This window comes from Tursiops truncatus, chromosome 4 (assembly GCF_011762595.2).
Source record: "Tursiops truncatus isolate mTurTru1 chromosome 4, mTurTru1.mat.Y, whole genome shotgun sequence".
Classification (NCBI taxonomy): Eukaryota; Metazoa; Chordata; class Mammalia; order Artiodactyla; family Delphinidae; genus Tursiops; species Tursiops truncatus.
In genome coordinates, this window is record NC_047037.1 from 102,307,620 (window position 1) to 102,324,010 (window position 16,391).

Genomic DNA, 16,391 nt, shown 5'->3' on the forward strand with positions numbered 1-16,391 from the left:
AATATTATCCATGTCTGAAAATATTATATAAAGGAAGATTGAGGCAGAGAAAGTGGATTTAGGAAAGAAAAGTTTATAAAGTAACTTTCCAGATTAAAATAAAAAGAAATGTTCTATGATATAGGAAATTCAGTAATTTATAAAGAAATTATTATTTGGTAATACAGATTTCTATGGAAACTATACATGAATGAATGAATGCAGAAAAAATTACCACAGATTTTAGTTATATCACAGTTCAAATGGTACCTCTCAAATCGTAGTAAGTTCTTTTGGTAAAAGCCCACGTGCTGCACAGCTAACTGACTATTAGTCCATTCACACTTTTAAATCATGTAAAGTCATGATTTTCAAACTCTACTGTGTATCAGAATCATCTGGAGGACTTATGAATATGCAGATAACTAACCACTGATTCCATAGCTCTGGGGAAAGGCACGATAATTTGCATTCCTACAAATTCCCAGGCCATGATAAAGCTGCTGGTCCAGAGACCACATTTTGAGATCCTCTGATACAGAAAGAATTTGGAAAATAGAGATGTGGTAAAGAGAGTCTGATTTTCCCAGTACCATTATAAAACATGGCTTGTTTGAAGAAGTTCAGAAAGGTTTTTATATCCAAATACATTAAAAGCAATTTTATATGTGGTGAGTAGGAAATGACTAAAAGCATCTCAGCTTTCCTTCTTATGTGTGTCTTTGAGATCATGCTCACAGTTTCTGGCTAAGCATAAGAAAACATCTCCAAGTGCTGATCTCACATGCCAATAGCATCCTTTCACTAAGCATTAGCAAAACATGACTTATAAAAACAAAAATCCTTTTGAGTTGTAATAGAAAGTTAAAGATTATTTTCTCTATCCAGAGACTTCAATTTGTATAACTAAATTCATGTGCAAGTTTAATACACTATGAGAAACAACATGCTAGTGATTGGTTGTTTTGTCTGACTTTGGGAAATACTATATTTAAGTAAACAAAACGTTGGCCCAGATGCATTAATTAAGTCTACAAAGGATGGCAGACATGTGTATCTTACTAATGTTACATTGAAACAATTTTGTAGCAAAAATACTTCAAACATTCCCTGATATCTATTGGCTATCTTGTCAGGCACTTATTTTATAAAATTTTATTACAAATGTCTTCACTTTGTCTCATTTCTAAACCCGGGCTTGAGGGAAAAATGTAAATCCTTCAGAGCAACTCATTTGATATCTTTACAAGATTTGGAAGCAATTTCATTTCTTCTAAGTATTCTGTTTCAATGTCACAAACAGGGAGCCACCTGGTTTCATTATGCTCCACTTCCTTGCACAGCTTGATCTCTTAATCTGAACCCATAACTCATAGACTACAAATACTTACATCCTGATTGGACATCTCCCAGTATGGTCTCTCTCCATAGGACATCACCTCCCAGAGAACAATCCCATAACTCCATACGTCACTGGCTGATGTGAATTTACGGTAGGCTATAGCTTCTGGTGATGTCCACCGGATTGGGATCTTCCCTCCCTTGCAATATAAAATCGTATATACATACATGATCAATGACTAAAACATATAATATACGTTACCATCTGAAATCTGACTGAATTTGTCAGGGTATTTCTTTTCTGAAATGGAATGCGGGTTTCTTCTGATATATCTTGATATTCTTCTATTTTAATACCAAGGAGTGAGTGGCATACTATTTACTGCAATATTTTCTCAATCAATTTGGGAAGATTTTGAAATGATGAAAGGAAAAAAACATTTGAAAATTGCTAAAATGTTGACATTTTATGTCAATTATGGCACATTTATCAGACATCTGTAGCAAAACAACTTGAAGTAGATATGCTATATATTAGAATTGAACGAGGTATCTCAAATCAACCTTTATTGATTTAACATACATTTATGCATGAACAAACCACCTTAGAGCAGAATGTGAATTAAGTTAATATTTGTAAGGAACTTACACCACTCCTTGATACTCGTAAGTTCTTAAAGGTATTTGTTAATTAAATAAATTCAAAATAAATTTATGTATCTAAAAAACCTCTCTTCACATACATTAATCAATCATCTTAATTAATTTACTCAGTGCCTCACTCCATCATTAACCACTGAAGTCCCCTCCATGTACTAGGTAAACACCATATGAGCTAGAAAGATATCATAATTACATTCTGAAAACGTATAGTCTAGAGGAGAATATTGCTTCTATGAGTTATGGGAGATATAAAGGTATAACTCCCATAGAATTTGTTCTCAGTTTAATAAATACATTTAATAAAGATGTGCTGAGTAGCAACCATATGGGAAGTATTATGCTAGTCACTTTGGGTGAGACAAATATAAATAACACACTGGTCCTTCTGTTTGAGAAATATCAAGCAAATAGGAATGATAATTAGTTGCTGGAAATAACTAAATGCAGAAAGAAATAAGTATTTAACACTTTGCTTCTCAAACTGTACAATGCATATGAATCATCTTGGGCTCACTCTGATTAAAATGGAAATTCTGATTCAGTAGTTCCAGAATGTAGGCAGGGTCTGCATTTCTAACAAGCTCCAGGTAATGCTGGGGCTTTTTAGAATTGCAGACCCTGCCTACATTGAGTAGGAAGATAGTAGTGGAGACTGCTGTGCCGCAGAGCATGGAGCCGAGATTCTCACTAGAGAAACTGAGGAGGTCACATATGAATTGAGCCTCATAAGGTACATCAATTTTTGATACAACAAAAAAAGGGATGGATGTTCCAAAGAATTCACATCATCAAAATTTTATGCCATATTCATCAAAGTGTGTTCTATTGACATTGTATCTCATTGCACTTCACTGGTTCTTAAGTAATGTTCAAGGGTGACAATATATTGCTTTAGAGAAATGGATTGGCAATTTGGGAGGTAAACTATTAAACCTTATTATGCCTGAATTTCCACATCTGTTATTTGGGAAAGTAACAGTGCTGGTTCATAGCACTGTTGTGAGGCTAAATGACAAATTTCAGTAAAATCTCTAGCGTAGTTCCTGGCACACAGTAAAGCCTCAAGAAACATCAGCTTAATACTCCCATACTCTGAGGGAAATAGCATAAATCAAAGCACAGAGGAGGAAAATATATGTTCTGGAAAAACGGTTTCCAGGGTGATGATACTACAGAGAGTGTGGAGGCATGCAGTAGGAGAGGATGGGAAAAGGTCGAATTGGGATTTAATCACGGGTACATTGAGCAAGTGTTATCCCGTAGAGGAGAGTGGTATATGTGATTGGAACTATCTCAGTAAACTTGACACTTTTCTTCGATGTTTTCACACAAGTGAGCTCTTCAGAAAGAGTACTGCCAGGAGATCTTTAAAGGGCTTACACTGGGTTTTGAAGGATGCACGAAACTGTAGAGAAGTAGGCACAAAAAGGAGGACTGAGCACAGCCTTCTTGAGAAGGTAGCAACCTAAGGGTCATCCATGATTTATACCAGTGCAGTAAAATCAGGTTGGAGAGACGGGAGCTAGACCAAGAGGGTTTTGGGAGTTGGTGGGAAACACTACAGAGCTCAACGTGCACTGGAGTAAAGATTGTCCAAAACCAGAAAAACAGAATAGAAAACTCTATGGAGATGAGAGGGCATATGGTCTTAGAAGTTGCCCCTTTCTTTTCTCTCTCACTTACACTCACTCATTCATTCTCTTCTTTATAGTTTGTATATTTTTTCAACAAAAATTTAAAAGATACTTTTTCATATTTAAATTTGGAGAGTCTTTTTCCTAGCCTAATATTGCCCTTTCTCTACCAACATATTCAATGTTAATAATAATAATAATATTTTTAAAAAACCAAATTAACTTAATTGTACCTGCAGAGTCCAGATTTGGGTCTTAAGGAATCAGTATTTCAAATACTACCCCATAATTGTGATAAAAACAGAACTACACATGTGACATTTAACTATTATAAATCTATTCAGGATGCCAAATGGAATCATTGCGCATACATTCTTTCCCTTATTAAAGTACTCTGAGAATTAACAGAAGTCAAACAAATTGTACTCATGGGGCAAAGAAAAGATGATACTTTAAAATCTCAGCTGAATGTCTTATCTCTGCTACAGACACTTTGCCATTTCCTTTCCTTTGCCCAGAAACAAATTACTAAAAGCATAAAAGTGGCACTAAAACAAAGAAAGAAAGAGAGAGAGAGAGAGAGATAAAGGAAGAAAGTCCTTTCCATGTTGAAAACTTTGCATCTATTTAGTAAATATAAGGCACAGATACGTGTCACCTTATCAAGATTCCTTGAAATAAAAATACAGATATTAGGAAAAAACCCAAAACCAATAGATTGATGACAACCATGAACAATAAGCTCATTTTCTGTGTTTTACTTCAACCAGGATTACAATGGTACATGCTAAAGTTGTTTCATCTTCAGTGCTTTACCCCTGTTTTCCAGAGAGGACAGCCTTGACATTGAACATATTTTTTTTTGCGGTACGCGGGCCTCTCACTGTTGTGGCCCCTCCCATTGCGGAGCACAGGCTCCGGGCGCGCAGGCTCAGCGGCCGTGGCCCACAGGCCCGGCCGCTCCGCGGCATGTGGGGTCTTCCCAGGCTGGGGCACGAACCCGTGTCCCCTGCATCAGCAGGCGGACTCTCAACCACTGCGCTACCAGGGAAGCCCTGAGCATATTTTAATAAAATGTCTAAAAATAGTGAAATACTGAAAAGGGTTTTTTTTTTTAATTTGTTTTTAGGAAGAACATAGCTACACCTATGTCGAAGGAGCTTGGAAAGAATCTCTTCACTGGTGGTTCTGCATACAGACATAATGCCATTGGAGGGACCTCTGATGCCATAGCCACACCCATCTCTTTAGCGGGACCTTCACTCTTTCAATTCTTGACTAAGATCCGTGCAGTGTGTTTTCTAATGAAGCACATGGTTACAGATTCATGCAAATTATTTCCAGAACCATTTTCCCATCAAATGCTGTCTATTTGCTGTGTAAATCTTGTTAAAACATTGTTTCAAATGCACACAGTGGCAGAGTCCATGCCACTCTCTCGTTTTGTCACAGCTTACCCTTCCCCCTCCCCATATCCTCAAGTCCATTCTCTAGTAGGTCTGTGTCTTTATTCCCGTCTTGCCCCTAGGTTCTTCATGACCTTTTTTTTCTTAGATTCCATATATATGTGTTAGCATACAGTATTTGTTTTTCTCTTTCTGACTTACTTCACTCTGTATGACAGACTCTAGGCCCATCCACCTCACTACAAATAACTCAATTTCGTTCCTTTTTATGGCTGAGTAATACTCCATTGTATATATGTGCCACACCTACCTTCATCCATTCATCTCACTCAGGTTTTTAATCTAAGCTTCCCTCTGGCTCCTCACTGCATCAAAGCTTGAGTTGCTGCCCTTATAGGAAAGCATAAGGAAGGGGGAGATTTTGATTTTTTTTTCCCATTTTATTCCAAACATGTTATTCTGAACACATAATGAATGAATAAGTGGCATTCAACCAGCTCAACAACTAAGCCAGTTTGCAAAATTAAATGTTTCCTTACCTAGAAATTTCCACTGATCAACTTTTTAGTGTATTAGTCTTTTTCTTAGTGGCTGGGCTCTGTTCCAGGTCACTGTTTAGTGAGTTCATATACTTAAAAGTAAATATATTTATTTTAATTACAAGAAGAAAACTCTTAGTTTATATTTTCCCATATGATATCCATACAACGCATTCTAAATGAACAACGCATTCTAAATAATTGAACTCATTATTTAGAAGAAAGTGTAAATGAACAAGTATTGTTTGCCTTTACTCAATACTGTTATTGGAATCCCTAGGTAATTAGCTTTTAACCCTAGAATTTTAACCCTGGATCATTTAGCTTTCTCATTAGATGACTTTCATTATCTGCTTCCAGGTGTTTTAGACTGATTGGTTTTGCTCTGGGAATGAAGTGACAATCATATTCAAGACTCTCCTCCTGCCCCTAGCCAGCCGTCTTGGAAATGGCACCATCCATCACTGGATGAGGAAGGGAATAAAGATGACTGAGGATTATTCATTATTATTTAGGGATTCTTTTTGTCATTGGCAATAGATTTATAATATACATAAAGCAACAACTAAAGTGTCTAATCTTTAATAGAGTACTCAATAAATGTTTTGCCCTTTCTTCCATTCCAATTCCCTTCAAATAGCACACTTTTACTATTCATGTAAAGAATTTATTAAATGAAGATATAAGGGAAAGCTCATTGCCAACTACAAAGTATTATTCAAATTTATCATTCGTTGCTAAAAATACATCAGAGTAAGAAGAGTTTTGTAATTTATTTTACTTTTTCCATGATCAGTAAACAACCAGTCACTCTGGTTCAAATGAGAGAAAAATAAACCAACATATTCGTAATACACGCTTAATTCGAAATCAAACTACAGGAGAGATTCCAAGTTCATAATATTATTATAGAGTTTGAGGCAGGGTGAGTGCACCTATTATCACAGACTCTTTAAATTCAACATTGTAGTTTAAAATTCTTTATATTCAAAACTAGTAAAATAAATTCGAGTAGTAGCTTTTGTCCTATACATTGCCGTAAATAAAATAAGTGTGCCCAAACTATCATTTGAAATCATAGGCTATGAGAGGCTGAATACCACCAAAAATTTAATAAATATTTTTAATCTATGCACATGAATATTACTCCATTCCTTTGTAGGATGAAGCTAAGTAAAATGTTAAAACATCAAAATAATTATGCATAAGTGATACTCACATGCTGGCTGAAAATATGGGACATATTTATCTGCTAGGTGAATGTCTATTCATGAGTTTACACCCATGACATTTTAATAAACGCAATCAAAATATCAAAAGTAAAGTGATCACGTTTAATATTTAAATCTTTGAGTGGAAACGAACGATAACTTTCAAGTATTATATCAAAAGCAAATGAGAATAAAATTTAACAAGAATAAAAAGGTGTACTGTTTGTTACATTATGTTTGCTAGCCTGAAGTTCAACATTCTAGGAGACTTGTTGGCAGATGGCTAGTCTGTTGCATAATTTTTCACGAATGGCAATGTATTCCACATTATCCCCTGCAACTTGCAGTCCAGTGTGGACAGGAGAAATTGTAAGTACCTGAGAGAGATATTTGATCCCCACTCTCTCATTCTTTCCACATTCTTTATACATGTTGGGTAACTTTAGAATAAGGTCTCTATATAGTAGCACTATTAACATTTTACACCAGATTAATTCTTTGCTGTAGGGGCTGTCCTGTGTATTGCAGTATGTTTACTAGCATCCCTGGCCTCTACCCACTAGATTATATCAGTATCCTTCCAATTGTGACAGCCAAAATATCTCCAGACAATATCAAATATCCCCTAGGGAGCAAAATCATCCCTGTTCGAGAACTACTGCTTCAGATTGTTTGTGACAAATCCTGATCAGCAAGGGAAAATGATTCAAAGAGGTCCAAGATTTAACTGGATTTTATGTAGACTAAGTGGAATTCTTTCTTTCTTTCTTTCTTTAACCATTAGCACACTTTCCATGGATATTTTCATTCCTGTTCTAGTCTAAAAAAGGGCCAAGTTCATTAGAGCTAATCTTCTGATATGTGGATTTTGGTAAATATAATAGCACCTCTTTGAGATTTTTCCCTCTATTTTTTGTTTTCTTTTCTTTTCTTCTTTTTCTCTTGCTTTCTCCCTTTAATTTTTTTGAAACAGGGATCATTTTCTATTGCTAGGAAAACTTAAATTAAGCATCAATTTCTTTGTTAGATGGAAGCATCAATAACCAAAACTTTTGGTAAGAAATAGGGTTTTCCTACAAGAGAAAATGCTATCTAAGGCTACAAAACATAAATATCATTGACATAGTGAGACATTGGATAAGAGACCTAGAGGGCTCAATTTGGCTCTGAAATAAGGGTGAAAGAAGAAGCTGAGGCCCATAAATTTTAATTTAGTCACACTTCACGATAACTCTCTCTGCCTTCAAGCTGAGCATCTGTAGATCTGAGACTATCCAAATAAAATAAATTGAATATACAAGAGTCTGACTCATTAAATTTCCTACAAGTAATGTATTGCAGAATTTATTTATACTTCTGCTTCTGATTGGACCACAAAAATTCCTCTTCCTTCCCCACCTCCCACCCCAACAAATTTAAGCCAACATTGCTTGACTTATATTTTCTTCTTTTTCACATTCAGAAATTGCTTTTTCAGTTTATATGTGTAGAGGGCATTTTAAAAATTTAGATGTTTTCCAAAAAACTGCCAAACATATCCTTCAATGAGCTATCCAAAACTTTGGATTTGATGAGACAAATGGTGTCATTTGGTATACTGCCTTCTTGCCATAGTAAAACTATTCTAATACAACTGTTATTAATGAGCTAAAACTTTGAAATCAGTTGGCAATTGAAGTTTTGGTTGGTAAAATGCTCCTAGGTGTTCAGAAAAGTAAAGCGCCAGATACTCTAAAAATAATTTATGAAGATGTGTTTTTTACAATATTTTAACAGATCATAAAATGAAGCATTTACTTAAGGTGGTCTCTATGTCTGTATGTAAGCTCCCCAGATATTTACATATTTGAGAAAAGTCTCCAGTTGCCTGGAGCAAGCCCAGATTCACAGCATATGGAGTGTTTCTAAAACTTCAATTGCAGAGGGACCTCCAGTTCAAACTCAACAGAATCAGAAGCTAATGCTTGTTCCCCATATTTGCAATGCCAAACCCAGAGCCAGTTCCTCCCAGTGCTGATGTCACATCTATGACAGTCAGTAATTGGGGGTCCAGGGGGATTTACGGTCACATGTTCCATTTGGATTCTTAAGTTTAGTAGGAATTAGGAGTTGTCATTTCTAGGCTTAGCTTTGACTCTATTATCTATTTTTTGCCAAGTTTCTTAGCCTCTCTGTGCAGATATCTTATCATTCATAAACTGAGGGTCATGGGAAACATAAAACTTGATTTTATGTTCAGTTTCATCTATCCCTAACAGCTGTGCTAACTTATAAACCTTTGCTCTTTCAACTTTCAACTTTCTATCTTAAACGTACAGAAATATCAAGGATGCTGACATTTTTAATGTTAATTATTTTGGCTCTTGTTTAGTCCAAAGATGATCCTAACTTTGGACTAAACTGCATATCTATTGGCTGTAATATCTGGATTTACTTCCATAGAATTCTTACAGAAAAGTTAAAGGAGAATAAAAGGGCACAAGTAAAGATACTAGGGATTCTCTGGGCAGAGGCATTATGTAATTGCTAAACTCTAATCCAGGAGTAAAGTAGTACAAAACCTTGTTCACTTTGTCCAGAAACAGCAGTTAGAGGAGGAATCACAAAGTAAACATGTTCTTGGAAGATCCTGCAATTCAGTTCTCTAAACTTAATGAATTTAGACAGTTTAAATGAGACATTTGGCTAAAAGCCCTGAATTTTTCAGGTGCTTAACTGAAGTCAGCTCATTCACTGTGGGTTAGGGGGCTTCAAGTCTTGAGTTCTAAAGAAAAGGAGTGTAATTGCTGAAATCTCTGGACATTGAGCCCTAGTATCTTATGTCTGCCCCAATTTTTCTCTGATTATATACACAAATCTCTCCTTACTGATTTAGGAAATGCTTTGCTGATCCATATTTCACATTGCCTGCCTGTGAGCTCTGTCAGGTCATAGTTAGAGTGACAAAGGACTTCGGAGAGTTTATCTTAGTAAACCCAGAGTAATTGAGTGTTTAACCTGGAGGCAAATATTGGCTTCTCAGGTTAGAAGTGGAACTATAGAGATAAATCATTTGACTAAAGGATTTAGGATCTATCGTCAGGAAGTAAACTTCGTTCACTGCAGACAACAGTAGACAACAAGGTGAAGGGCAATCCAAGAAGACTCCCAGGGGAAGCATCTGTTCTAATTCCCAGTAGTTCAAATCTAAAAGTCATTGAGAGAATTGTTCCAGCAGATGTTGACTGCCACAAGAGATCAGAGACAGATGATCTCTCAGGTAGCAAAAGTCAATACTTTGAACTTCTGAAATTTTTCAACATTCCATGAGACACTTAAGAATTTCTTAAAAGTCTTCACCTTGTGTTCTAAGTAACTCTATGGCTATCCAGGAAATAAAATACAAGTAACTTTTCTGTTACTTTCAGAGTCAAATAATACAATATAAAATTAGGTCATCTGAGGTATAATGTATATCTTCAACAAAAACAATGAAAAACTTTAGGGATAAGACTAAACATACAGCCTAATATGGGTACAGCTCTTTTCAAAGTTCAAAGAGGTTTTACGTGTTAAACCTTGTGTTTTACATATACTGAATTCCTACTTTATTTTTTAAAGGTTACAGAAATTCATTTGAAAGTGAATTTTTAGCACTCTGAACACAAGTTTCCAAAAAAGCCATATTGATAAGTAAATAAATCAGAAAGACCTATCCAATATAGCAGGAATACTACATATTTACAATAAAAATAATGAAACAGAAGTATTAGATTCATTCTAGTAATTAAGCAAAAATGTACATAACTTGGATAGGCTTGGTTTTATTAATATGATATTAATATGATAACTGAAAAATTAGGAAAGATAACATGATAGTTTGAGAATCTCATAAATATCTGCTGAAACAATTCTGACTAGACATAATGGCAGTGGTTTCCTTGTATGTCTATGTTAGATAAAAATTGCTTGAAATACGGGGGCAGTTCCAGAGAAATGGCTAGCAAATGAAAGGGAAAAAATCATGGGAGTGGGCCTGAACCATGACATGTAAAACTGTAGTTGAAAAAGGGTCATAGGACAGGAATGAATCAAATTATTAGCCATTCCAGGCATCAAGTAGTAAGACTGGCTTGGGAAATAATGACTGCTGTCTCTCCCAGTGCCGGAGCAGCTGGGGCTGGTCAGTGGCTTCAGGGTACATGGGAAAAGCTTCAGGCAATGTGTCATCACAAATTTGAAATGTGGGATATTCACAAGTCAACTGGAAATAATTTTAGTAAGTGATTTTTACTAAGCTTCCAGGGCTCAACGCTACAGACTGGACCAGTCACTATTTGCTTGTCTTTAAGTCTGAGTTATATCATTAATCTGACTACTTAACTTGTCTTCTTGCAAAGTGAGCCTGTTGGAATAAGAGAAATTATTAAAATTATTCCATTGAATTGAAAAATAGTTAAAGCAAATGAATCTGGCCTATTAACCTCAATATTTACATTATTTTCTCCTTCACTCTCACTAATTCTCTGTTCTAATGTCATTTTATTAGAGAAACTCTCTCTGATCGTCCTATCTACAGTAGCATCTCCCTCATACTGTCCACATTCCTCATCTTATTTCTCTGCCTTGCTATATCTTCACCTGTTTATTATGTGAAATACCACACTAGAATGTAAGCTCACGGAATCAGGGCTTTGTTTTTACCTCTGGGTCCTCAGGTCTTAGAACAGTGCCTAGTATATTGTAGGCACTCAAATATTTGTTGAATGAATGAATGAATGAATGATGCACTGCAGAGAAAACTGTTCCTGCTAGAGACTGTGTGTAATATATTTACATAGAAGCTCCTCACTCGTGTGTATCACTCCAAAATTATAGTTGTGATTTTTCTCCACATAAATCTGGATGGATTATTTTCACATGTTGAAATGTTCGTGCTATCCATCTCTCTGAAATGGGTGGCTAGAAAGTATTTGATCCCTCATTAAACTTTGAGGCACCATTAACTGAGATTATAAAATCTTCTAGAGTTTTCTGATTTGGGGATATATAGCTTTACTTTGTGAAGCTACATAAGACAGAAGCTATGTACTGATCCTAAGAGACTAGAAAATGTTGACATTATTTATTTTGTGTCCAAGCTTAAAATACATTACTATATGAAGGCTACTGATTAGATATTTACTTATTGCTTTTTTTCATTCATGTGTAAATTACATATGACATATACTACTTATCAAAATACTATTATTCTCTTTTCATATCACACGTTTTTGGTATGCATAGTTTTTAGTCCTTGAGAATTCTACAGAACTAAGGCTCATGCTTTCTAATATTCATATTCTTCAAGTGGAGTTATCCTGAAACAGAGTATTCAGCCACTTAGCTTTTAATCACTTGCTTTAGCCCCTTTATTTTTCTTGTCTTGCAAATGAAATTAGACAAGACAAAGCAGTAGTAGAATATTTCTGGCATCAACTTGGCAGACTCACAGAGAAAAAAAATAGAATAAGTTATTATGTAAAATAAGATTTCTTTTTCCTATTACTTAACACATAATGCCTGTAGTAACTTTTCATTTGGTTTTATCTTCTAAAAATTAAATAGGTTTTAATTGGCCATAGGGCAATGTGACACAAGACAGAACTTTTTTCATTCAATATAAAAATCCACTTGGCAATTACTCAGTATGCATCTCCATAATAGAAATAAAAAGAAAAATGTTAATAATGAAGAATGTAACCAAGAATACATCATTTGGTTTTCTTAAATTTCCCAGATCAGTTTATGTGGTAATTATACCCCTAAAATGAATTTGGGGACTTGAGAACAGGATTGACTTTACATGACACAGCATATAAATTAGGTAAAAGTCTATATTTTCTTTAACTTGATCCTGTTTAAAACAGCAAATTGACCACTATCATCTTGGAATTTTGGATTCCATCTATTTTAACATACAAACATAATATATGTATTCATACACACATAAAAATGCTAACTTATTAAAAGTGAAATTTCATAAGAAAAAGATTGAAAAATTATTCAGTAGAAAACAGTTCTCACCAATAATACCATGCTTCTGATAGTATAAAATAGAGCAAATCAGTAATTCAGTCCAAAAAAATGGGAAACATGCCATAATTATACTCTGAAATTCACATGATGTATAACTAAAGAGAGGTAATCCATTTTTTTGTTTGTTTTTCTCAACAACAAAAATTCTCTGATGTTTTAAATTTGCTAAATTTAAATTTAGCTAAATGCTCCAATCATATCCATCCCAAGTAAAATCCAGGGCCTTTTATGATGGTTTGCAACCTTAGGTATGTAGCCACAGGTATGCTTTCAAGACCTTTCTTCAAAACATGTTATATCACATAATACTATATCATAAGTCAGATTTTATATCATTTAATAACTACTCAAATATTTATTTAGTTTTTAAGGTGTTATTTTCCTCATAAAGTATCTATAACAGTGGTTCTCAAAGTGTTATCCAAGCATTTCTTGGTGTCCTCAAGAGCATTTCAGGGGGTCTGCAAGATTGAACTATTTTCATAGTAATACTAAAACTTTACATCTTTCTCATTCTCATCATGTCATGAATGTACAGTCGAATTTTCTAAAGGTTACAGGATGCATAATAATATTGTAATAAAAAGTGTCAGTGTTTGGAATTTCCGTATAACTCAGTAGTGAGAAATCGAGAGAAACAACTGAAAGTGTGTATTGAAAAAAAATTCCAATTTCCTATCTAATATTCTTATGGAAAACACAAAAAAGTGTTTATTATTATCTCAGCTGACTTTTTCCTTTCAGGCATACTATTGAGGATATAAGGAAGGAAAACTCAGAGTACACTTAAGACAGTATCAAAAGCAGCAGGAGAAAATGTCTGATACATTGTTTTAAGTTGTAAGGCTAAGGGTTTTCTCAACTCCTCAGATGTCCCCTCCAGTTTAAGAATCTTTAAATACAGAATTAGTGGATATAATTTCTATTTCACTCTTCTACCCTGCCTGTCAACCACAGAGGTGTTTTAAAAATGAGAACAGCAGACACCCTACATTCATTCAGTGGCATTGAATCAAATGTCTCTCATGATTTCTTAGTGCAATTACCCTCTATCTAAAGGCAATAACTTTCAGAGGAGCAATCGGAAAAGTATAATGAATTGAGGCACTGAATGCTGATTTCTGAAATGTGTTAAGTGTGATTAAAGTAACATGACTGGTAAAGCAGATTAACAAGAATGTGTATCCAAAAAGAATGCCTTGGCACGCTATTTTAAATGGTGAACTTGTTTTTCTGAAATAAACATAATCATAGCATGCTAATTCAAATAAATAAGGCGGATGTCTAAGCTGAATAATCCTGTTTTTGGTTAGAAAAAAACCCAGACTTTACAACAATGTACTACTTTCCTTATTTATTAACTATAAGCTTATTGAAACCACAGATTTTATCTTAGTCAAGTCTGCTTCCCAAAATACTATATGCCTAAACAATTTTGAGTGATAGTATCATTTACAATCTAGTTTTAAAGATAATTTCGAAAGAGGAATTCCCCAAACATTTTGGACAATAGCAGTGTTCCTGCAGTAAGTACACATTCCCAAAAAGACAGCTTAGTATGACAACACTCATTTCATTGTTTCAGTGTCTTTGTTTAAAAAACAAAATAGAACTCCTATTACTGTATGACCATGCCTCATATTTTAGGGTAAATTATAAAATTATTGGACCAAACAAGGCTTATTATGGGAAATTAAATCAAAGATGTCTAAATTATTCTAGAAATGCAGATGCAAATTACAGCTTCTCAGAGGGAAGTCAGGACTCCCACAGATAGTTTGAGGAGTTCCAAGAAAATACAAGGATGAACACTGAAGAACTCTAATCAGCTATTTATTGGTAGTGAATGAGCCCGTTTGGTTAGTGTGGCTTTTAAGAATCTTCTGGGAATGAAGCATAAATGCAAAGATCCTATTGCACTTTTACTTCACAAAGGCTAAAGAGGAATTTTGACACATCAACATCATTCTACTAAGGTTGAAATAATCTTGTGGACCCCTTGGTCCTGACAAAGTAACAATCAGTATAAATGAAGCTCTGAAAGTTAACCGTATACAATCTCCAGAGAGCAGATGATGTAGGTTCGAATGAATCTTTCAAGTTTCTCCAAGAGAAATTGTTTCTTGGAGTATCCTAGTGCAAGAGTTCAGAAGTAACCTCCCCAAAACGTGCCACTTTGGCATATGAATTTTTTTGAGCCAAAGGCAATCAGGACCCTGCTCCTTCAAGAGAAGCTTCTGCCTCTCCCTTAACTACCTAGAAGAATTTAAATTGTCAAGGGAGGGTCCTTTCCCAGAATGAGATTACCAGAGATAAATTTCATCTGAGGGGCCCATCTGTATGGCAGGGCAAACATCTAATTACCCAACATCTACTCTTCTTATCAATTTGTGAATTACTTTCCTCCCCTTTGAAGCCTCAGGCCTTCTTTCCCACTCCTTAGCTCAAGATGGCATATATACCTCATTTTACCTTTCTGTCTTTGACCCTCTCATATATGTGAGATTCCATGCATACGAAATTAAATTTGCTTTTCTCCTGTTAATGTCTCATGTTGATTTGATTATTAGACCAGCTAAAAGAAGCTTTGAAGGGTAGAGGAAAATTCTTTCTCCCCAACACTAGAAATTAAGACTAGTATTGAGAACAAGGATGTGCTCATTTAAAGAACAGAGAGATTAGAACCTGAATGAATTACCGAAAAATAGAATATCTCAGATAAAGGCCTTTTTCCCCAAATACTTTCTATTAGAACTGGAAATATTTCTTGAATAAGGTGATTTTTGTAACAGGGATAATGCTAGCAAGAATACTTTTCATAAAAAAAAAAAAAAAAGAATACTTTTCATGGAGTGTGTTAATAGCTCGAGTAGTAGCAGAGGGTTATGAAGAATATCTTTAGAATGCAGAGTAGCAGTGAGTAGAATAAAAAACATTCTCTTCCAGACAACAAATATTATATATTATCATCTGTTGTGTATGTTGTCCCTTGGAGTAATAATTTAGTCATAATAATGTTTTGCTGCAGAATGGTGGCTGACTAATTTTTCTGGTGATCAGAGAAGGAGCACAAAAAAGCACTATCAAGATACCCATGTTTTGTAATTTTATCAAGTTTTCAGAGCTGTGTAGGAAGAGTCACTGTTCTAAACTTAATTCAACTAGCTGCAAGGTATACACTTTTCTTAAATTTCTCTTGCTCTTAATCTAATGAACTGTGTTCCTAAGAACAGCAACATCTTTTGCTGTTTTTTTGTTTTTTTGGGTTTTTTTGCGGCCTCTCACTGTTGTGGCCTCTCCAGTTGCGGAGCAACACTGGACCGGGGCACGAACCCATGTCCCCTGCATCGGCAGGCGGACTCTCAACCACTGCGCCACCAGGGAAGCCCAGAACAGCAACATTTTTATGCAGAACACAGTTTCTAAAAATACTTAGATTCATGAACAAAGGTAATCTGCTAGAGAGTATACCTGAAAATGGGAAATGCAAACAAGGGTAAAAGCCATTACGAGAGTTCCAACTTCTAAATCAACACGGCTAGGGATATATCTGAGACACAG

At 35.1% G+C, this 16,391-nt stretch overlaps 1 protein-coding gene across 1 annotated transcript in view; it reads right to left on the reverse strand.

Moving 5' to 3' along the window:
* The window catches only part of EPHA3 (EPH receptor A3), a 374,642-nt gene that overhangs the window by 23,424 nt on the left and 334,827 nt on the right, over window positions 1-16,391 (reverse strand). The window contains exon 14 of the mRNA XM_019922227.3: window positions 1,371-1,520. Within this exon, the coding sequence (XP_019777786.1) occupies window positions 1,371-1,520 (150 nt within the window). The remainder of the gene's footprint in view (window positions 1-1,370; window positions 1,521-16,391) is intronic.